At 39.8% G+C, this 22,562-nt stretch overlaps 1 protein-coding gene across 1 annotated transcript in view; it reads right to left on the bottom strand.

Moving 5' to 3' along the window:
- Positions 1–5,368: 5,368 nt before the first annotated feature.
- TTC8 (tetratricopeptide repeat domain 8) overlaps positions 5,369–22,562 on the bottom strand; it is a 73,647-nt gene continuing 56,453 nt past the window's right edge. The window contains exons 10-16 of the mRNA XM_073349394.1: positions 22,149–22,259; positions 19,651–19,790; positions 17,180–17,354; positions 15,896–16,018; positions 12,460–12,543; positions 7,819–11,077; positions 5,369–5,679 (exon numbers count right to left, since the gene is read on the bottom strand). Coding sequence (XP_073205495.1) covers positions 10,961–11,077; positions 12,460–12,543; positions 15,896–16,018; positions 17,180–17,354; positions 19,651–19,790; positions 22,149–22,259 — 750 coding nt within the window. The 3' untranslated portion in view covers positions 5,369–5,679; positions 7,819–10,960. The remainder of the gene's footprint in view (positions 5,680–7,818; positions 11,078–12,459; positions 12,544–15,895; positions 16,019–17,179; positions 17,355–19,650; positions 19,791–22,148; positions 22,260–22,562) is intronic.

The following is a 22,562-nucleotide window of genomic DNA, read 5'->3' as shown; positions in this document are numbered from 1 at the left end:
GGGTTCACACATTAACTACAGCCTGAAAACAGAACATATAGCTAATGAGACTACTAGCATAGGGAAGTACCACAAACTGAGTGAGGATGGCAAACCGGGGTCTAAAGACCCAGAAAAAGATGGGATGAAAGAAGGGCAATAACCTGTTTTTAAGTATTGTTGTTTGCTCATATCTTATAGTGCTCAGATCAAATCTATACTGCACTGATGTTTTTTCTGGAAATCTCACGGTCAAAACATTGGACCAAATCCATTTCTATTGTCAGCCTGCGTTCAGGAAAATCTTCTACTCTTCTTTTTACAAGTGTTACTCTGGAGTATGAAAACTTGTTTCAGTTTAATTGTCAGGTGTTAGCATGCTTTCAATATAGCCTGTTACCTATTTGAGTCCATGAACAAAGTCCCTCAGCTCATTTTCAAAAGCCCATCTGTATCACTGGGAATACCTGGGCCTCCCAAGTGCATCCCATAAAAGAGAGGCAGCAAACAGCCTTATCAAGCCCTAGAGAATCATGCCCAATTATACAGCACAAAATTCTTCTAATTCAGACCACCCCAAGGTAAGAGTCATAAAGCAGCTCCCCAATCTCTTCCTGAACAACAGTGGTTCTATCAAAAAGATCTTTAACTGCACAAGCCTAACAAAGAGAAATGAGAGAGGTGGTATTCAGAGTTCAGGCTACTAGTAAGAAACTTTTAATGAAGTTATCTTGTTTTGGGGCCAGCCTAGTAGCATGGCAGAGTGGTGGATGTGAGTCAGGGGCGGCTCTACCAATTTTGCCGCCCCAAACAGTCGCGGCCGAATTGCTGCCGCCGCAACAGTGCGGAGCTGCTTGGAAAGCTGGTGCCTGGAGCCGGCCCTGATGTGAATTCACCTGTTAAGCTCTCTGCTCTCTAGTCAGTAAGGGCTGAGAGCAATGCTGGAGCAGCATGTTTAGCCCCAAGATATAATAAGAATCCCCTAGGCTAAGACAGAAGTGTTGATGGGTTCTCTAGGGATGCCATATTTAGAGCTCCTTTACTGAAGGTATACTTGTCACCATGCTGGGCTTCATGGGCTGGAGAAGTAAATGCAAAAAACAGGTTGGGGAAGAAAGGTTAGGGGTGGAGCAGAACAATTGCCTGGGGAAAAGAGCAGTGTTAATTAATGGCTCAGCTTTAAACTATTTTTAACCCCTAAGCATGATCTAAATGGGAAATCTAGGTTTTTGGGCTAGGGACCATGTCCTTTTTTTTTTTTGTTTATATGCACCATAAGTCCACATCATCATGTCTATTAAGTTGTGCTAATTCTGGACTCAGGTGAAATGTTAAGAACCCATTACAGTATTTCTTAAAAGCACTTGAACTTGCTGACAGTGGTATTTGGGTGTCATCTGGTTGTCAGAAATTACTGTAACGTTTTAAATAAGTTAGAGCAAACAGGCCAGGATCTGTAATGTATAGAAGGAGGAGAGTTATGTATAATCCATGCACCTTCTCAGTGTTATTTATACCAAGAGTATTTACATTCCTTAGGGATGCTTTAATAGACCTAGAGGAATACATTCTGTCTGTAGGGTAAAAGTGCATGCATTTCATTGCAGTAAAATCTAATCTCAGGAAGGGCTTATGTGTTGATAGGTAAAAGACCCCTGTGTCTCTGGGAGACTATCTCTGTATAATGCCACTGAATGCATCCGATGAAGTGAGCTGTAGCTCACGAAAGCTCATGCTCAAATAAATTGGTTAGTCTCTAAGGTGCCACAAGTACTCCTTTTCTTTTTACGAATACAGACTAACATAGCTGTTACTCTGAAACCTATCTGTATAATATCATGTTTTCAACCCACAAATTCTGTGTTTGTTTGTTTGTCTCTTACTATTCTTTGTTTAATAATGCTTGCTGCCAAAACACCCTTCCATTTATCCAGGGATGATGGGTACTTAGTCAGAAAGGAATTTACTTACAGTGCATGTCAACTTTCCATTGTGTCATTTGGAGTTATGTTGCAGCACAACAGAGGCTGGTGAGATGATAATATGATGTGATGTGGAGTTACGTGTGATAATGACATGAGACATTGGACATCTTTTTTTTTAAAATAAAAGGTCAAGAACTTGTGTTTGCCAGGATTCAGTTCCAGCTTTTAAAATGACTATCTAGAGGAAAAGGTATCTATATTTTGCTTTTTGCATTTTTTAAAAAAAGACAGCTAATCAGAGCTATGTATAAATTGAAAATCCAGACAGTTTATAACCTATGCATGAGCTAGGATAGCTGAAAATATTTAGGTTCTCCTTTTAGAAGATAGATAAAATCACATAGACAGATGAGCAATGTTAAGATTGTTGAATAATGCAAGGAATTTGAATATTTTTCAGGCTACAGTGCCATGATTGCTATTTTTTAAAAAAATGGATAAATTTGAATAGCTGGCTCTATTAATATGGGTAGAGTTTGTTTAGCTACATTAAGAACTTCATTGAAATAAGTATGGATGTATGATGTCATTATTATCTATAGTGTGATAATACACAGAGGCCCAAATAAAGATGGAACCTTAGTATGCTAACCACGGTACACTTGGAGACCTGGTTCCTGCCATAAAGAGTTCGCAGTCAGAGGTCAGGTCTTGCAATAAGCTCCATGTAGGTGGATATCTGTGCCCATGCAGAACTCACTGAGGGGCTGGCATTTAAGAACTCATTCCATAGTGGCCAAGTCCTGTATGGTCTGACTTGAAGGAATTCCTGGGTATTTGTGTGCACTCAGAGCATCTGAAGATCAGACTATATGCATATGTGCAATACAGGTGGAGGTGATGTCCCTGTGATGAACTGTAGAGCCATGTGGTAAATTGCTTTATCATGTATCTCTGCCAACTTTCCATGCCCTCTGCCTATCAATCTGTCTTCCAAGGACTTATTTTAAACTTTAGCCCTTGAGCTTGTTCAATTAGCTGCCACTTAATTCTTTTTAACCTGGCAGAGAAACGTTTTCTCCTTCTTCCTCCCCCCAAATCTGTCCCATCACCCACCCAACCCCCGTGGTGGAATGAATTCGATCCTGCACCAATAATAGCTTCTCCACAAGTAAAAATGTTACATCTCTAAAGTCTGATATGTTGTGACCCTTCAGGGCTCAAAATGGGAAGCTTTAAACCATTACCAGTGGGACCCCTGGCACTAATGTCTAGTCCTGGAAGGACCCACTATAACAAACTTACAAGCCATGGCATTCATTATATTTTAATTTATTTTATAAAATAAGCACATAAGCTATTTTTAAAGGATCACGATCCCTTGTGAGTCCTGTTTATTTGGCTCTGGGTAATTAAGACAACTAAAACACAGTCATCACAAAACAAGTTAAATTTTGTAACACTTTCCAGTAATAGTGTTTCTATAGTATCATTATACAGAATACACAATGGTGTATAGGGGATAAAGGTTTTATTGGCACTTGTTGTGGATGACTTGAATCTTAGTATGTGAGGATTAATTAGTTAATGTTTGCAATGCACTACAAAAGGGTTAAGTATTATTATAGAATACAGGCTTGGCATGATCTGGGATTGGTAATTACGTAAAACTCTAGAGAGGTTAAAAATCAGAGCCTTGGTAATTACTTTATGGTATGAATATCTTTAAGAGTTAGCTGACAATGAGAGGAAATTGTTTCCAGGTAGGAAACCATCTCAATTGAGTTTCTGGCTCTTTTAATGTGATTGACCTTTGTGTAGTCTTTGCAACATCTTATTCTCCTGTAGCTTGGAGCGGTTTCTTTCTGGCACTGTAATCTAAATCATTGATACACCTGTCAAAAAGCAAATAGAACGTGAAAAGAATCAAATGAGTGGGTAAACAGTCTCATGTATAAGTAAATAACCACAATGATTTGATGCTACCTTTCTGTTAATGTGATTCGTACATAATTATGTTTAACATTTATTTGCAAAGGGTTCCTATATAAATGCTGATATTTTGATAAACTTAACTATTTAGAGCACAGCCTTGCCCTTTCTAACTGCATAACACAGGAAGATGATGAACAGACTAGACAAAATCGCATATTCCATGCCTAGTGATGCAACGTAGTTCATAGATTTGTTAGTCTCTAAGGTGCCACAACTCCTCGTTCTTTTTGCTGATACAGACTAACATGGCTGCTACTCTGCAACCAGTTCATAGTGTGTTTGCCTGATATTTCTTTCTATGAAAACTGGGCATTATCATTGTAGTCACATGTTCCATAGACCAGTGCTTCTCAACCAGGGGTACCCATACCCCTTGGGGTACACAGAGGTCTTCCTGGGGGTACATCAACTCATCTAGATATTTGCCTAGTAACATCTAGATATTTGCCTAGTTTTATAAATGGCTATATAAAAAGCACTAGCAAAGTCGGTACAAACTTAAAATTTCATACAATGACTTGTTTATACTGCTCTATATACACACTGAAATGTAAGTACAATATTTGTATTTCTATTGATTTATTTACAATTATATGGTAAAAATGAGAAAGTAAGCAATTTTTCAGTAATAGTGTGCGGTGTCACTTTCGTATTTTTGTGTCTGATTTTGTAAGCAAGTAGTTTTTAAGTGAGGTGAAACTAGGGGGTACACAAGACAAATCAAACTCCAGAAAGGGGTACAGTAGTCTGCAAAGGTTGAGAGCCACTGCCATAGATCAAATCTATTGGTAAGTGGTCCTAGGGCCCAACTCCTCCTAAGCTGAGGGCTGTGGGAGCTATGAGCTGGGCAACTACTAGCTCAACTACCCTCTAAGAGTAACAATTTAAGAATCACTGGCTAGTGATTAGAGACACTAACACTTCTACTACTCCACAGATGAAAATCAGGGCTTCTCAATCTTATTCATGCCTCTTGTGAAGCACAGGGTTATGCTGGTGGGAGGGGAGTGAAGCCATTCCTGGTTCAATAAATAGAAACAAAATTGAGTGACCTTTCCCATTCTGTGTCTGCCACCCACTCAGTTACCTTCATTAATGGGCAGAACTGTCAGTAAAATACTGTTCAGAGGCCAAAGATGTTTGTTATGCAGAGTTTAACATACACAAAATGTTATCTGCAGGGAATCATAAGTATTCAGGACTCCAACAGTTTACTAAATGTCAAGTAGCTTAGCAAACAGCATTGCTCTCCTGCTGCTCTGACCCCCGTTGAAAGCCCAACCTTTCCTTTCATTTGATCATCCAGTCCAGCACTCCTGCCAAGGCAGGTTCATATCCTGTGTTTTACGTTGCAGTGTGTTGTCCAGTCTAGTTCTAAAAGTACTATGAGGGGGGAATTCTGCCATGTACCTTTGGGAGACTTTCAACACCCTCATCCTGATGTCAAGCTGTGATACCCCACTTTGCTGCCCTGGCTGCTTCTTTTGAACTGGCTTCCAACCAAGGGTTTAGACCTTCTGATGCTGTCCTTGATCACTGGACGTATGTGGCAGCTGTGGTTATGTTGGTAAGAAGTTCACTGGCAGCCTGGGCAACTACTCCTTACTATAGGGGACACTGAGCCATTGGGCTCTTCTTCAGGCTTGTGTGCAATGTTCTTCTGAGCTCTGCCCATCTTGTCCTGTGTGTCATCATTGAGACCGGACATTTGGTTCAATTACTACAAATATCATGCCAGTTGGTGATTTTTATAGGTGTGTGTAATATATAAAACTTGAGTCTGTAGGAGAAGTCAGGAGACAGAAGGAGAGTATAGTTTTAGCAACAGCACTGCTAAGTTACAAGGGACCTGAGTCATACTACTGCAGTGGGGAACCCCAGGAAAGAAAAGGGCTCTTAAAATGAAGATACTCCACAGAGCAGGGATATAGATAAAATGGATTGGTTAAGGATTTAAAGGTGGTACTCTTTACAGGAAAAAGAGATGGGGAAGTTGGGGCTCCTATGACTGGTATGGCAGGCAACCAGTGCCCGCTACTTTATAGCCCCTCATTTGGGGTGGGGGGATGGTAAGCAGCGTTCCCTCTACTTTTTCCCCAACATGCAGAATTAATTTTATGTGCACCAATAAAGAGGTGATGTGTGACACATCACCTTATTGGTGCACATAACAAAATTAATGTGGTAGGAGTGGGGCGGAAGGGTTCGGAGTGTGGGAGGGGGCAGAGGGCTGGGGTGCAGGCTCTGGAGTGGGGCTGGGGATGACGGGCTCAGGGGTGGGGCAGAAGGTTGGGGTGGGGAGGGGGTGCAGGCTCTGGGGTGGGGGCAGAGGCTGAGAGGTTTGGGGCACAGGCTGCCCTGAGGCTATGGCGGGGAGAGAGGACTCCCTCCAGTAGCACCTGGACTGGGCAGGGGGATAGGTGCCTTTCCCCACCACGGCAGCTCTGGGATTGGGGCTGTGGGAGGGGCACCCATCCCCTGGCTGTGGCAGGTCAGGGGCCTGGGTTCGGGCAGGGGCGCCCATCCCCTGGCTGTGGCAGGTCAGGGGGCTGGGTTTGGGCAGGGGCGCCCATCCCCTGGCTGTGGCAGGTCAGGGGGCTGGGTTCGGGCAGGGGCGCCTATCACCTGGCTGCGGCAGGTCTGGGGTGGGGTTTGGGCCCGGGCACCCCTCATCCGGCCGTGGCAGGTCTGGGACTGGGCTCAGGCCAGGGCGGGGTGCCCCTCATCTGGCCACAGTAGGTCCGGGGCTGTGTTGGGGATGGGGGGAGGGGTATCCATCCCCTCTCTGCAGCAGGTCCAGGGCTGGGCTGGTTTGGCACTGGGAGAGGGGCACCTATTTCCTGGCCATGGCAGGTCTGGGACAGGGTTGGGTTGGGGAAGGGGGTGCCCCTCCCCGGCTGTGGCAAGTCCCGGCTGGGCGGGCAGGTTCCCTGAGCACCTGTTGCATGGCGGCGCAGCTTACGGGGAACTTAGATGGTGAGGTCCCAGCAGTGGGTTGGCTGGAGACCAGGACAGGTAAGGGGGAGGGCTGATGGAAGCCCCCAGGTATATACTGAAATGATTATTGAATTACCTGCACTGTACACTTTTATCTGCTGGGTACTCCCAGACATTTAAGAATAAAGTTGTGGCCTAATTAAACCACATCCAGTGTCTCCTGTGCTCCTTCCAGCATAGCTGGATAATGCTGGCTGGATACCGGTGGGGGCTACTGGTTAGAGGAAAAACAATTGCTATGTTACAGAAATGCTGCTTACACTATTAAGGTCATACTGTCCTTACTTGATTTTCCTGCAGAGACAGATACTGTTTCTGATGCATTGTGTTATGTTACGTCATACTAAATTAACTGATGGTTGTTTTGCCCCAGGGCCGGCCAATTTGTCTAACATTTTTTAAAAAATTGAAATGTTCCTCTGTGACTAACAGCCTGGCTCATTCATCTGCTGTTTTCAGTGTGGTGCTGCATTCTGATTACCACATTCGATCTAATTAGTAGTGTGTTAGTCATGAGCAAATATTGGAATATCCCTGCTTTGGGACATCAAAGGGTCGCAAAGCAAACAGCTACTGACTTTTGGGCAAAGAAACCTGAATGGAGTATACAAGATATATTTGGAGTGGCTTCCAAATGCTCCACATTAGAAAGCTAAGAGATTTTAATCCCTGTTTAGAATTTGGTGTTCACTTTTATTCACAAGCCTGTTTACGTTGCCTTTAATTACTGTGTATAGTTTAGCATCCATGTAGATTTAATTGTACTGCCCATATTTGATCTCCCCACAATAAATGAAGGAACAGATTGGACTCAGCCATATTATTTTAAGTAAATAATACCTGTTTAAAGAATTATTCAAGTATATAAACTCAGATGTAGCAGTCACTATAAGTATGTTTGGTCCCAAACTCAGTCACTTACCCCCAATGAATTGCACTTTAGATCGCTCACCAATGACAACACTTGTAGCCAATTCTATAATAAAGTATAGAAAGATTTATTAAGTTGGAAAAGGAAGCAAGAGAGTTACTTAGAAGGTTTAAAGCAGATAAAAACATATGCACAAATGAGGTACAATCTTAAGTTTCAAAAAGTAATAGAAGCTTCTATAATAAGCAAGCCTTATATGTTCTTTAGGACAAACCCAGACTAAGTACTGGGGATCTCTTGTTTATGCCTAGTAAACCTGTCCCCCCCACCTCCCAGAGTGCAAACAGCAGAGAGATACTGTTCCTTCTTGGTAGGGGTTGTTATCCCTCTCCTTCCTTGTGCTCTGAGCTGAAAATTCAGCTGATGGGAGGAATCCACTTGCATGATTCCTCTTCATGGTGGGGAGGGCAAAATAACAAACAACTTTTGTTTTCTGTGGTCCCACCATAGTCCATCTGGTCTCGATGAACCTTGCCGGTTGGGCAGGATGTGACACCTTTTGTTACAGATCAGCACTTTGGACCACTTCATGTCTCTCTACTTTCTGGTGATTTACACAGTCAAAGGCTTACAATACAATCGTTCAAATATTACCTTACAATAGGGGATACAGAGGTTATCAATGAGATTAACGCATGCGGCAACTCAAACAGTTTCTTACAATTCTAATACCTATTTTAACAACCCAGGCGAGCCCAACTGATTCCAGCTATGTATTTCATTGTCCCATTGAGGTATGGGGACCTAGGCATGAGATGGCACCTGGGCTTCCAGCATCACAACCAGAATTAAAATAGGTTGTGTGGTGGGCTTAAGTTCCATGGCAGTAGTGAGCTGCCAGTTATTTCAGAAGTACTGTTGCCTGAGCGATGGAAACAAACTGAGAGGTTTGGGTGGGAGGGGGTGGTCTCATGAAGTGTTCTCTGTAAGGTTTTTTTAAACAAACTAAGGTTTTGCCATATCAATCTTTCTGAAAAAGCTGGGAGACTGAAATACTGTGGGTCAGATTCTCCCTCTTAAATCAAAACTTCCAATTGAGCTGTATGGGAAAAATTCATTCATGAGGACAGAAGCAGAATATGTCGGAGGAATCTGTCACTATTATCAGACTTTTACTTCTATAAAACAGTAAACACAGAAGGGAAAAGGGATGAAAACTACCAAGTCGTTCCTGACATTTTCAGTAATTGGCCCCCCCTCAGGAATTATTGCAGTAGAGGATCCTTCAATTTTGCATGTGATTTAAAAAAAAAATGGTGGCAGATGCACACAAATGGGAAGTAGATAAACAGAACTATTTTAAAATGCAGAGGAAAAAAGAGATCATCATATTATACCTTTAACAAATATTCTAGCCACCCTAATTATGGTAGCATTGTTAAACACTGAGTGGAATTTGCAAGAGAGTCTAGGTGCTGCAACACTCAGCATAGCAGCGCCTCACTTTTAGGGGCCCTGTCACCAAAAATAATTCATGACCCTGAGGTAGGCACCTCAGCTCTCCATACAATACATGGGGGGAGAGAGGTGCCTAAGAATGGGATTCACAAAAGCCAGCCTGCTGAGTGGAGAGCTGCCTAGGCTAGCCAATAGGCCACTCCCCTCTCCTCAGCATTTCAAAGTCCCCCTGAAAAGGGAATTAGGTGCTTATCCCCACTTTGGATTCACAGCTGTGAATACTCTCCTGGAGTTAGGCACCTAAGCCAGGTCAGCCCTTTCTCAGGGAAAAACTGAGGAGGAGATGGTGTCATTATTTTTAGCTCAGTGGTAAGGATACTCAGCCAGGTGGGAGATCTGTGTTCAGTTTCCCAACTCTGCCTGAGGTGAAGAAGGGGGTTTCCCTTTGGCCAGGAGAGTGCCCTATTCACTGGGCTATGGGGTATTCTGGGGCAGGTCTTTCTAAATCTCTCCTGTTGAAACTGGTCCCCACTGTGTGTAAATAATTAAATATGCATTTGAGCTGAGGTACTAGAATATGGGTCTCCCTCCTCCCAGTTAGTGTCCTAATCACTAGGTTGTAGTTATTCTTTCTCTCTGACCCAATGCAGACAGAGTGGATCAGCTTCAAAACATCCATTTTGTGTGGGTTTAGGTGCTCTGAGCATACCTACTAGACCAGGCCCAAGGGCAACAGGCAGAGGCCATGTCTAGTTTAAGAATCCCACTGGGGTTTGGGTGCGAGTTAGATGCTGAGTTGCAGGCTGGTGTCAGGATTTGAGGCTACTGTGAACCTGTTTGGTGCTTTGGAGAATTTAACAGTGGAAACTTAGGTGGAAAGCCTAGGGACTATGGACACCTACAGGGTTAGGAGGTTTGTGATGGCCAGTGGCACCTAAATGTTGGATTAGGTCCCTAAAGTAGCAATTAGGCACCTATGTCCCCCTTGTGAATCTGACACTCAAGCATCTGTCCTTTTAATATATTACTATGGACCTAATCCTTGGACTTTGTTCTGTTAGTGAGAGAGAAGCATGCACATTATGCTATTAATGCCAATTCTACTAGATTTCTCAAAATCCTTTCTTTCTTGAAAGTAAGTATAAGGAAAACTGGAAGCAATATGAATAATATAACAACGGAAACAAATCAAAATTTATTTTATATCACCCGAATGCAAAGGAAAATATATAATGTTTCTGCTTCAAATAACAAGGAATTTATTCATAAACTGTACTCATAAGAACTTAATACACAAACTAATCAGTAAGAATGTACAGTATCAAAAGCCATGCTGGAAAGACAGACATGAAACCTTTTTGCCTTAATGCTGCACTGTCAAAGAGGAACATTAAAAACTTGCCAAAACGTCAGGAAAAAATCCTTTAAAATGCTTCCTGAATATTAAATGGCGAATTGCCTGACACTATTATCAGATAGTTGCAATATCTTATTCTTTACTCAGAAATAAATACAATGTATGTTCTAGCCACATGTAAAAAGTGAAATGTCTTGCGTACTGTTACAAGTCAGTTCAGAATTTTTTAAATGTTCCCTGGTACCCAAACCAAACACAGGCCTTTTAAGAAGGAGGGTTTGTTCCTATTAAATTCTCAGCTATCATTTTGTAAAATGTATTTTGTAGTATCTCAGATGTAAAATCATTTGAGCTATTTTACATGACAGAAATATAGCATCAAAGCATGGCGAAGTGCTGTTTTAACTGTTTGATGAGCTGTTGTGTATCAGCATGACCTGGAAATGCTTCCTTTGATTTCTGAGCAGCTATATAACTCCTCTGGAGATCTCCAACCTGCAAGACACATACACAAACACTCTTGTCACAAACAGTGCACTATTTATTGCATGTACTCTGAGCAGCACACTTTTTGATGCCATGACACTTCCTCTACAAGTGTCCAAGTAAACTGGTCTCAAGACTGAACAAATAAGTTTGATTATAGGCCTAAAACCTCTAGTACAAGTGAGGGCCTTTGGATAGAAAAGGACAAGGTGCTGCAGGAGACCTCTATGTAACCTCTGACCCATAGAACACAGCACTGTGATGACCTCATCAGAAAGACCTTCAGAGGGAGGTTTTGAGAATAGGTGGGCTGGAGTCCTGGCTAGAAAGGCTATCGCTACTTGTATACCAGAGTATTACATTGGGTGTAGGGGTTACATTAGCAGGCTGCATACACAGCTGGTCTGCTCTACCACCTGTAAAGTTCCCCTGTGCACAGCCTATACAAATAGGCCACATGTAGAGACCAGGATACAGTCCTTAATCAGGAAGTATGGCAAATCATTTTTACACTTTAAATCTTGTGCTTTACAATGGAGAGGGTACGTTTAAGAATGAGTGGGTTATTCTCACTTTAGTGTTAGTGGGCTGCCCACATAGCACAGACTTGCATCTGAATCAGTCTTCAAGGTGAAGGCAGAGGCAAAGAGCAAGTTGTACTTGCAAAACATTTCAAGACCTGTACATACTACTCTTTTTAATACCAATGAGATTGTAATAGATAATGGGCATGGGTTTAAGAAAAAGTTTTCTCACGTTAGCTCGTCTTGTCTACAGTACTTGATTCAAAACTAGTTTCCTACACATACTCTAACAACTGTCACCCTTATTTTCAGTATAGATCAGGATAGCTCTTCTGCATTTTTCTTTCAAACTAAGTGAACAAAAGATAAATTACCAGTTCAATAACTGAAGTGTGTCTTATGACAGAAGTTAATAAAAAGCAAAAAAGTCAAAGGCATTAAAGCTGAAAAATATTATATTCCAGTAACAGGTAAAATTATGGCATAAACAATTTTAACATTCTTTTCATTGTTAAGAAATCATAATCAGATGCTATTTTACTACTTAATATACAAAATGATCAAATAACTATACAGACCACAAATGAAGTGAAAATTCTATAGTTCAGTAAATTTATGTAAATTCAAGGAATTACTAAAATTACTACATAGCTAAAGGTCTTCAAAATAGAAACTTTCATTCTCAAAAGAAATAATTTGATGGATGGTGTTTGAATTCCAATCCCTATGCATTACAGTGTAGACATACAAGTTTACTCTAAAGGGTAGACGCTTTGCATTTTTTCATTCACCTATCTGGAAACTTGTTACATGCAAACAAAAACTTGTTGAGCTTTCAGATGACAGAAGAAGAAAACAGTACATTACCTGGTCAGAAAGTGCTGCAAAATTGAAATGGGGCTCATACATATGAGGTGCTAAAGATGAAGCGGTCTGCAGCAATGCTCTTGCCTACACACATTAAAAACAAGACTATATTGAAACATGTGAATGGCAGTGGGACGAGAGAATGAGGAGAAAATGTGTTATCTGTTCTGTGAGGACATGATCTTGGATTGTCTCATAAGTCTTTACTAAGAAAGTCATCTTAAAATACACATGAGCAATATTCACCACTATATAAAGGCATAATACAATTTAATAGCATTGAAATTAATGGGATCCTTGCCTGTGTTAACAGGGCAGAGCTGGAGCTTTAAATAGGCAATTTAGTACTAAATACCAAATAGAACATATTCCTCAAAAAAGGGGGAAACTCTGAGAAACTGATCTAAATTTCTACTGGAGTTGGAGCTACTGTCTATTAAAACACTGCCTAATGCTCTGGAGTATTCAGCATAGTTGAAAACCTAAAATCTGATCTCTTGAAAATGACATTTTTCAGGTTTACAATGTCCTAGTGTGTATTGTTTTTATTGGGAGTTTTATAGTTTTCTTTTCACTTACTTCGCTGTTAGCTCCCCTAAAATTCCAGAATCCTGAGCTGGATGAAATACAAATGAACATGTATCTGATATTATGCTATTCTCCCTGCATTTTCCCTGAAGCATTGTTCCAGTGAGCTGGCCAGGGAATGAAATTGACAAGAGTTCTGCTCTCTGCAGTGCTTGGAGAGCAGAATTCTCATCATTCGCTGTCCCCTGCAGGCTCACAAGAACAGATCTGACAGGAATTGCTGAAGGATGGTGAGAGGTGCATGTACTCCATACATCCATACTTTCAAATGATCCAGCATTCTGATTTGCTCAGCCTAAACAGCTGAAGTTTTTCACCCTTTTTGGAGAGCTGATGATTTTAAAACAAATGAACCCCTACTTGCACGAAAAGTTTGAGGGTGTGTGGATTTTTAAAACAAACTGTTTGGGATTTTTTGAGGTTGTGAGGTTTGAAAGTGTCCCACTAAATGTTGAACAGGCTGCCCAATAGCCATCAGGAGTAATCCTTTTAAGTGACAGGTGACTATAGTATTAAACTAGTGAAAAATAACGTGTGTGTATGTGTACACATACATCATATATAAACTGAATTAATATACAGTGAGATGAAAGTAATGCCATGAATGCAACACAAAAGTAAGTTCTACTTGTGAATACTTTCCATTTTTTAATAGGAACTTTGTGGACATTTCAAATAAAATGTACTCTAACAATGATCTCCATAAAATAGTTTTCTGCTATTTTGAAAAAAACGCTATTAACATTAAAGCTTAGCACCCAACTTGGGCTTTTGAGTATGCATTACGATGAGGTCAAATTATGGAATAACTTGTTTCTCAAATACTGTCAATTTATTCTACCATCCTAGATAAATTTACTATATTTGAGTTTTTCATTTTTATACTTAAAATAATTTACTTTTCATAAAGATCCTGAATATTTTTGAGTAATTTATCTTTGCTATTCACTTAAATTTTGTCAGCACACATACTGTACTTTTTTCTTTTCAGTCATTGGATTAGTTTTCTTTGGGTGCAGTTCAGGGGATTAAACAGTTAAGTATCTAATAGCTACAAACTTTCATAGGTTATGTATATTAGCAAGTCTTCACTGTTATTCTTACACAAAGTATTAACTAAATTACTGGAAAATGTTTGGTGTGGATGGGTATTAAATTGAAAAATGCCAACTTGAAAATTAAAGTTAAAAGCAACTGAAAACAGGGAATTAGGCTGGAAATGCATATCCAGCCTTAATTATAAACAGTACCCCCCTCTTTCAGTATAATTGGACTAAGGCTCCATCTGGGATATAAATTTACGTATGTTGACTGATTGGGAAACAAAGTAAAATTGAACTTCATCGGTCACAGCAAAGATCAGCATGAGGGTATGTTAAATGTTACCATGGTGATTGCTAGGATACTTGTATAATGTTAGCTCTATAAATGACTTGCTGCTTCGGAACAGATTTACGTAAGTACTGTATATTATTCTGTAGTGTGTGTGTGTGTGTATGTAATATATAAATCCACCAAACCAGCTTTGCTGTTCAAATGAAAAGATTCAGTTCTTACTGAGGGCCTATTCTGACTGACTTTCCAACCAATGTAGGTTTGACTTTCATGTGATTTACAGGAAGAAGTAGTAAAATGTGTGTGTTCTAACAGAGACAAGGTGGGTGAGGTAGTATGTTTTTATTGGACCAACTTCTGTTGGTGAGAGAGACAAGCTTTTGAGTTACACAGAGCTCTTCTTCAGGTCTGAGAAAGGTACTCAGTGTCACAGATAAATACAAGGTAGAACAGATTAAACATAAGGAGTTAACACATTGCGAGATCATTCAAGATGAAGAGGGCAGTTAATGCCTCTGCAGTCATAGGACGAAGGAGGGTAAGTGTTACAAATTGTTGTAATGTACAGATTATTCCAACATGCACATCATCTATATTTCACTACACTTAGATATACGTGCAATATGCTATGGTACTCCTAGGTTGGGAAACTAGATGTCCCAAGCTCTCACTGACTTAGGGTGCATTGCAAAGAAAGCCTTACAGGAAGGCATTCTGTTCCTGTACAAAACTTGCTCCAATATAGTGTACTGCCTTTTTTCCTTATTATAAACACTCACTTATGTACAAAGTGGAAAAAAATACTGCTATCCAGTTACGTTCAGGGTTCCTCTTTTGCCCAGGGTAGTGGCATATTCTTGTCTACTGTAATTTTTCTATATAATTTTCCAATGCCTTAGCATGGAACATTATTATTTATTTAAGCCAATGGTCACACTCTAATATGAATGCTTAACTCAGAAAAATCTCAAGGTAGCCTTTGTGATTACAATGCATAAATAAATACTACTGGCTGTATGTAATTTTAATGAGGCAATCTCTTCATCACCTCTTTGTAGAAGAAATCCCTTGGCACCTGATAATGGACTCTTTCACCTATCTCTGTCAAGCAGTATATTCCAACAGGGTGTTCAACGTATTGAGGCAATAACTACAGGATAATTTGTTTGCTCTAATTCAGGCCATAGCATTTTTATCCTCTTTTACCTTTGGGATACCATTTTACCTTCAGAAAACCCTAGTTTGCCATAACTGTCAACAGCAGATGCTGTGAAGGCATTGCAAATGTTTCTTGTCTTCAACCAGCCACTCGAGGGTGTATGAGGACATAGTCTAGTGGTGCATGGTATGAAAATCCAGAGGCTACTTCAAAACATGCATCTGAGTTAAACTTTGCTGACAAGCAAGCCATCTGGCTGGCTTCTCACTCAACTGAAATTTCCTTGAAATCAAGATTCTAACCACAGGAGGTTCAAAGCAAGCATCTCACATAGCTTTAGAGTTTAGCACCAACCTGCTCAACATGACCCCTTCGTAGCTCCAGCACAGCCAAGTTGTTATAAGCTTCTGCATGGTCATTATTATTGGCTAGGGACAGCTTGAAACACTGGTAAGCCAAGTTCAGGTCACCTATTCCCTAAAAATACCAACAGAGTTTTCCACACATCAAAAAGTTTGACAGTAAATTTCAGGTTGCTTAGTTTTCTGTTTTGTTTTAAAGGAATGCTTTTTTCATCTGGATGTACTATTGTAAAATAAAAATGTGTTACTTTAAATAAAAACACACTGACAGGAACCCTACTCACAATTCCAGTTTTTCTCAACTGCCTTTTGCCCCCCTCTCCTCATATGGGGGCGTCTTACTTTAGTACAAATATCAGTATCTCTGGTCCGGAACAGGAGGCTATTTGCTAATGTTTCAATTATATGATTTAAACTGATACAATGCAAGGTCACCTTGAAACTGCCAAACACTAAGAAATACATGCATCATGGCTTTTAAACTTCCAAGGGTGTCAAAACGTATGCATTAAGGGCCTTATCCCAATTCCAGTAAAGTCAATGGAAAATTCCCATTGACTTAAGGTAGAACACTGTTGAAAGTTTAAATGGTGTTTAGAAGTCTACTTCCAGGCAGGCAGTTAAAGAGAAATACAAACTGGGTTACGTATTAATGTGATATTCTCCTCCCTAAAAAAGGATTTTACAATGAACTCTATTAAAATTATAGATAATTAACAAATTAGATAACTTGAATATCTTTACTGGACAATTACCACTTGTATTTCTGTTTAAAAAAGCACGCTGTAACAGAGATGCACCTTCTCAGCCACAACACATGCTACTCTAGGGTCTCATTGTATTCTAATACTCTAATTCTATTGGCATAAACATTGTTATCCAATAGCATGTAGCAACCCAGCACTTCATGTCTAAGGGAAGGCAGCTGCAGGAGAAACTACTTTGAATCTGCTATATTAGTCTAACAGGTTTGCAACAGAACAAGTTCCACCAAGGTTCCGTTGGAGAGTCTTTCAGCAAGATGTGACAACATGCTAAACTGGAAGAATGAAAGGTACTCCTCTCCTGGGGTTTCTTCCTGTTCTGAACTGGTAGTAAACCCTCAACCCAACTAAATATGTACTGTGCTTTATTCTGTACTATCAGATTTCCACACTGTAAGTTTTTTTCACAACAGACCTTTGGGTCTATCTACCAATTCCTTTTGCTTCAGCATTATTGTTTTTTTCATTCAGTAAACTCATATTTATTCAGAAAAACTTTAATTTTTTCATACCACAGCCACATGCCCCAAGTTGTACCAAACATCTGCTGCCTCCTCCTCATTTTCAGCCAAAGAAAGTGCACGTTCAAGGGAGGTCAGTGTCATATCATACTGCTGGGCATAGAAGCAACAGAGGCCCAGATTGTTAAATAGCTGGCAGTTATAAACACCCATCTGCAGGAGACGTCTAGTTCAAGAGAGAGATAATTTAACATTTTTAGATGTATTGCAAGTAGGAATTTCTTTCTAAATGGAAAATCTTCCCTCCATCCCAACAGGATTAGGCATGACTAAGTACATTACATAACAGTAATATGCTCTGAACGGAATAAAATAAAGTGAGTTCAAAGCAAATGTGAATTTTAAAAAGTAAAAACCACAGTTAATCACGGGTAATGACCATCCTGTTTGACAAAAATGTGTTGAAAGGCTAAGCCAGAGACAATAGACACAGACTATTTCTATGTGTAGAATCAGTGCTATGCAAAATGCTGTGTGTGTAAATCAAAACTCTCACACTTCGGCTTTTCAGATGTGCCACTACATTTGATTTTAGTGTAAGTCAGAGTTGGATATATCCCTCATCACCCAACCTTAAAGTTGTAACTTGTTGCTATCACTTTTTATAATCACGCTTCATACTTAAGTTGTTTTGGCCCAACCCTGGGCTTTTAGCAAACGCCAGATCAGATCTTATCTAACTTTTAATCAGATTTACAAAGTAGGCATATTAAATGCTGCACATTAACTTTCAATAAAAATTGAAAAAAGTGTGTGTTTTAAAAGGTAGCTGTTTTATTAAATCAGAACTCTTTTATAAGACTTAGAGGGAAAAGTACACTTAAGACCAGATCTTAGAATGAATGTAGCTGCTTTGTATGAGAGCACAGGCCAATTCTGGACCTAAAGCCATCATAGCCAATGGCAGGAGGATCGCCATAATGAAGGGAGATCTTCAGGTGGTTTAGAACTAGCATAGATGCTGTAGTCCATAGAGCTAGCTTAGCCTTTTTATTTTACTCAGAAGTAACACAAGGAACCTACAGGCCTGTATCCTGTAAGACACCAGTTTAAGCAAGTTAGCAGAAGTATGGTAGGCCTGTGATATAGCATAGATAAAATGGCCCAACAGTTACCCTAGATTTTGGGAAATTGGGGACAGCTTGCTCAATAGAGGGAGTTGGTACATAACAGTACCAGGCAACTACAGGAACACTGAACTGGTACTGGGCTTGGATAGTTTAGGATAGAATCATTGGCAAATGTCTAACTACAAACTTGCTTGAGCAATTGGTGACTATGTGATAATGAGTTAAATGACATTGATAGGTTAACCTATAGGATAAGTGCACCCCAATATTATGAGGGTGAGGAAGTTAGATTTGGACATGGAAGGCTAGGCATCAGAATGAATATTCGTGATAGTGCCCAGGCCCTATAGGACAAGCCACTTTGTAGTGTGGGCAAGCTTTCCATCATTGACTCTTCAGCTCTTCATTGTTATCTACCCCCAATCTTTGGGCACTGAAGATCCTGGACCATTGGACTTATTTGGCATGCCGGAGGCAGGGCTAGTCCTTTGTCTCTCACCTCTAGGTCCCCAAGGAAGGGTGTAAGTATCAGAGCATATGCAGGGAATGACACCAAAGATATCCCTAATACTGCAGTACTCCATCTGTTTATGTGGTTTAAGGCTTTTCTGTCCTTACTAATTGGCTGTTATTAAAACAAGGCTTTGCTTTGCCCTCAGCATGAGTGTCTTTGCCATATACCCTGAAGTTCCCTACAAGACATTCAACTTATCAGTTTTAATTCTGTGGAGCCTGATTCTGGGATGAGAACCCTATTACCCCAGCTCACTAATTAGTATCAATTGGCAATCAGTACAATTATTATTAACGATTAAAAAGGATCAGGCTACAAAGTGCACAAATTGTCTCTCTCTAATGTTGGTACAGGGGCTTCTTCACAGGCTGGTGATCCTTAGCTGCTTAAGACTGGTGGCGGCTGGCATGGTTTACAGCCGTCTTCAGATTGCTGTAAAATAAACCTGGGGAAAACCCTGGCTCACAGTCAACCTAGGAACAGGGGAATACATGGCTGCAAGCACACCTGTAGCCAAGGATGTGGGCCATGGAGTTTTACAAAAGGGTTTTTTAGTGGCTTAATCCTTCAAGGTGGTGTGTGCCTCCTGCAAAATGAAGTTGAAAATCAGGTCCTTTTGAGCCCCCTCTTCATTCATTAATCAGGTACTCAACCATACTGATGCGCTTTTATTTTAAGAATCATCCGCATATTAAGTGCTTAAATGTAATTACCATATTATAGGTATAGAAGATATTAGAGTAGGTATGTTGGTGATATAGTAGGCAATATTTCTCCATTTGGTTAGACACCTTTGATTCCTACACACTCGCATTTTCTTTGGCAGTATCAATGTTCCAAAAATATTTCTCTTTAATATTAATCTTACTTGCACACACCTGTAAAACCGCAAAGCTATCTCAGGTTGGTCTGAATAAAAGTGGTTACTACCAATGCATGCAATAGCTTCCACATGAGTGTTATCTTGTTTTAAGACTTTTCTGTAGTATTCTGCAGCTAAGGAGATGTTATTCATTTCCTGCACATCAAAAATAGAAAAACAAACAAACGAATATTGTGCAAACTGTAGTAATCTTGCTTTTTTATCATTTTATTAAACTCTTATAAAGTGCCATAAACTTCCACAGTGCTTTACAGGGCATAGGTAAGGAGCTGGCAACCTAGGGTATGCCTACCCAGTGAAGGCAGACTGATATGCGTTGGCTTTGCTTGCGCTAGTATTCTAAAAATAGCAGTGTAGCTGGAGGTAGCACTGGTGACAGCTCAGACTAGCCACCTGAATAGAAACCTGCCTGGACCCATTGGATTAGTACTCTGGTGGCTAGCCTGAGCCACTGCCCATGCTGTCCCTGGCCACGCTGTTACTTCTAGTGCACTACGTCGCGCAAAGCTAGTGTCTCTCTGTCTACCCATGCTGGGAAGCATGCTCCCAGCTACAGTGTAGACACATCAACAAACAAGAATTGTTTATTATGGTTCTCTGAACATACACTACAATTCACTTATTAGCCTCTTCATAAACTACATGCCCATTTAAGTGAGAAGAACGGATTCAGTGGAGAACATTTTACTGATTCTAAACCATGGATTAACAGAACACAGGTATGACAAGTACACTTAAAAAGGTACACGTGGTATTTTCTAAAGCCTATTCACAATAGCTACCATGTGCAAATAGGTGTTTGCTGCTATTTATACTATGCTATGGAGTACACAGCACAGTACAATAGTTCCCCCAAAATTGAATGATAAATTCCAGACTGTTTAGTCAGACTTTCAGAACAATTCTTTTATGGTTATGTTCAAAGCAATTCATGAATTAAATGAGCACCAAGTATTACCATGAGCCTCTGAAAACTGGGATCATGGAATAATTTAGCAAGTTTGTTTCCAGTAGGAGGTGCCAATTAAAATGATCATATTGTATCTAAAAATACACCTGGATGTATGGTATTTGAATGGAGAAGAGGTATAGACTTTTGCTTCTTGTAACAACTAGACCTATGTCCCATGTACTTTGAGGGGTTACTGTCACCAGAGAAACCACCTCCTGTAGAAGATGCGTGAGTGTACAAAATTTAGAGGTAATTCAAGAAGTGTTTTTATTTGTTTAGAGAGCAGTTTGTTCATTTACCCTATTGCTCATAAAACATTCTACTAACATCCTACAGTGTATCATACTATCACCCTGAGCAACTTGACTGAAAACAGTCAAATTAAAACCTGTTCTATCACACAATAAAACTGTGGCAAATTAACTTATGCAAACTTACATTTCTCAAACAAGGAAACATACTAAATTTTAATAATAGTATGATCATTTAAAAACCTGGAGCAGATGGAAAGTGGCAGACCTTCTCTTTTTCTAATGCCTAAGGAGAAAGTGTTTGGTACATATGTCCCTCCAGGCATGTGCAAAGAGAGCTGAATGTTTGTATGCGAGGGTACAAATCTTTAATTAAGTTTAATTAATCTGTAGTTATGTGACACACCAAAGCCCATCAGTACAGAAACAAACATCTTTCTATAACAATGGTGCAGAGAAATATCTAATACAGACTGCAGTACAAAAATTCATAAAAAGGCTGCATAATGTTGAGAATAGTCTACAGAATAATATGCCACACTATTTAAACACCGCTTTCTCAAGCTGTGTTTAAAGATTTAATAGGAAGACTAGAAAAAGGATATTAGACAAAAATGGATGACTTCTTTGTACTTTGAAATAGATTTATTGCCATTTCAGTGTGCCAGGCAAACTACAACAATATAAAACTCAATATTTCCTATTTTTAATTACAGCATTTTCTTTAATGCAAAATAAAAGCAACTACCTCTGATTATCAGCCTACAATGAAACTACTGTTCTATTCTAAAATATTAGTAGTTCCATTTAAAACAAATACCACCTAAGCTATGACACATTTCAACTTTACTAATTCACAATGACTTACAGTACTAAAGAAGGCAGTACTGACCTGTAGACTATCCTGCTGTTTAAAACTATTAACAGGCCCTTTGAGACACCAGCACTTTTCTTCTCTTTTAGATCAATGAAAAATGTATGAGCCAATCATAGTACTACATGGACAACATCTGGAAATGCAACACTTGATTTAATGTGGATTTGTTTGTGTGTGTTTGAACAAGGAAAAGCGTGGTCTGTTTGGTATAGTTAACCAGCTGAACAAATAAGCCTGCAAAGCTGTCTTTATTTTGGTAGACTTTCTGCAACACTACCTGTTTTACATTAGTAATGCTGGAAAATAATGTGGTGAATTTTTGATGACCTTACAAGCATATTGAACCTCTGGCCCTTTTTCTTGCATAAGAAGATAACCTTGTTTGCATTAGCAGTAGTGTAGTACATGCATACCTCATAGATTCTGGCAATCCCACAAAGAAGGGTCACTTCTCCAGGAAATCGATCTAATCCTTGCTTGAAAAGATGTAAAGCTGTCAAAGGCTGATCCAACCGAAAATACACCTGAGCAAAGAAAAAGTGTATATAAATATGTCAAATATTGATTTTCATGCTCAGACAGCTGTTTGACAAAAGAAGTGCTACCAGCAAGAGATATATTCTTCTTTTGATGCAGAAGCCATTATGTCAAATAGTCATATGAGCATCAATGGGAAAATCTTTGCAGTGATGCTAAAAATGTGACAGTCTTAATTATTTAAGTGCTAAAACATGCCTGGAACTGTACAAGAACCACAGAGAGACATTTCCTGTCTCTATATTTATAATTATTACTTATAACATAGGTCCAGGGACCTATAATTCACA

This window comes from Lepidochelys kempii, chromosome 6, assembly GCF_965140265.1.
Source record: "Lepidochelys kempii isolate rLepKem1 chromosome 6, rLepKem1.hap2, whole genome shotgun sequence".
NCBI lineage: Eukaryota > Metazoa > Chordata > Testudines > Cheloniidae > Lepidochelys > Lepidochelys kempii.
Note: the sequence above shows the minus strand (reverse complement) of the source record. Positions and strands in the feature narration are given on the sequence as shown.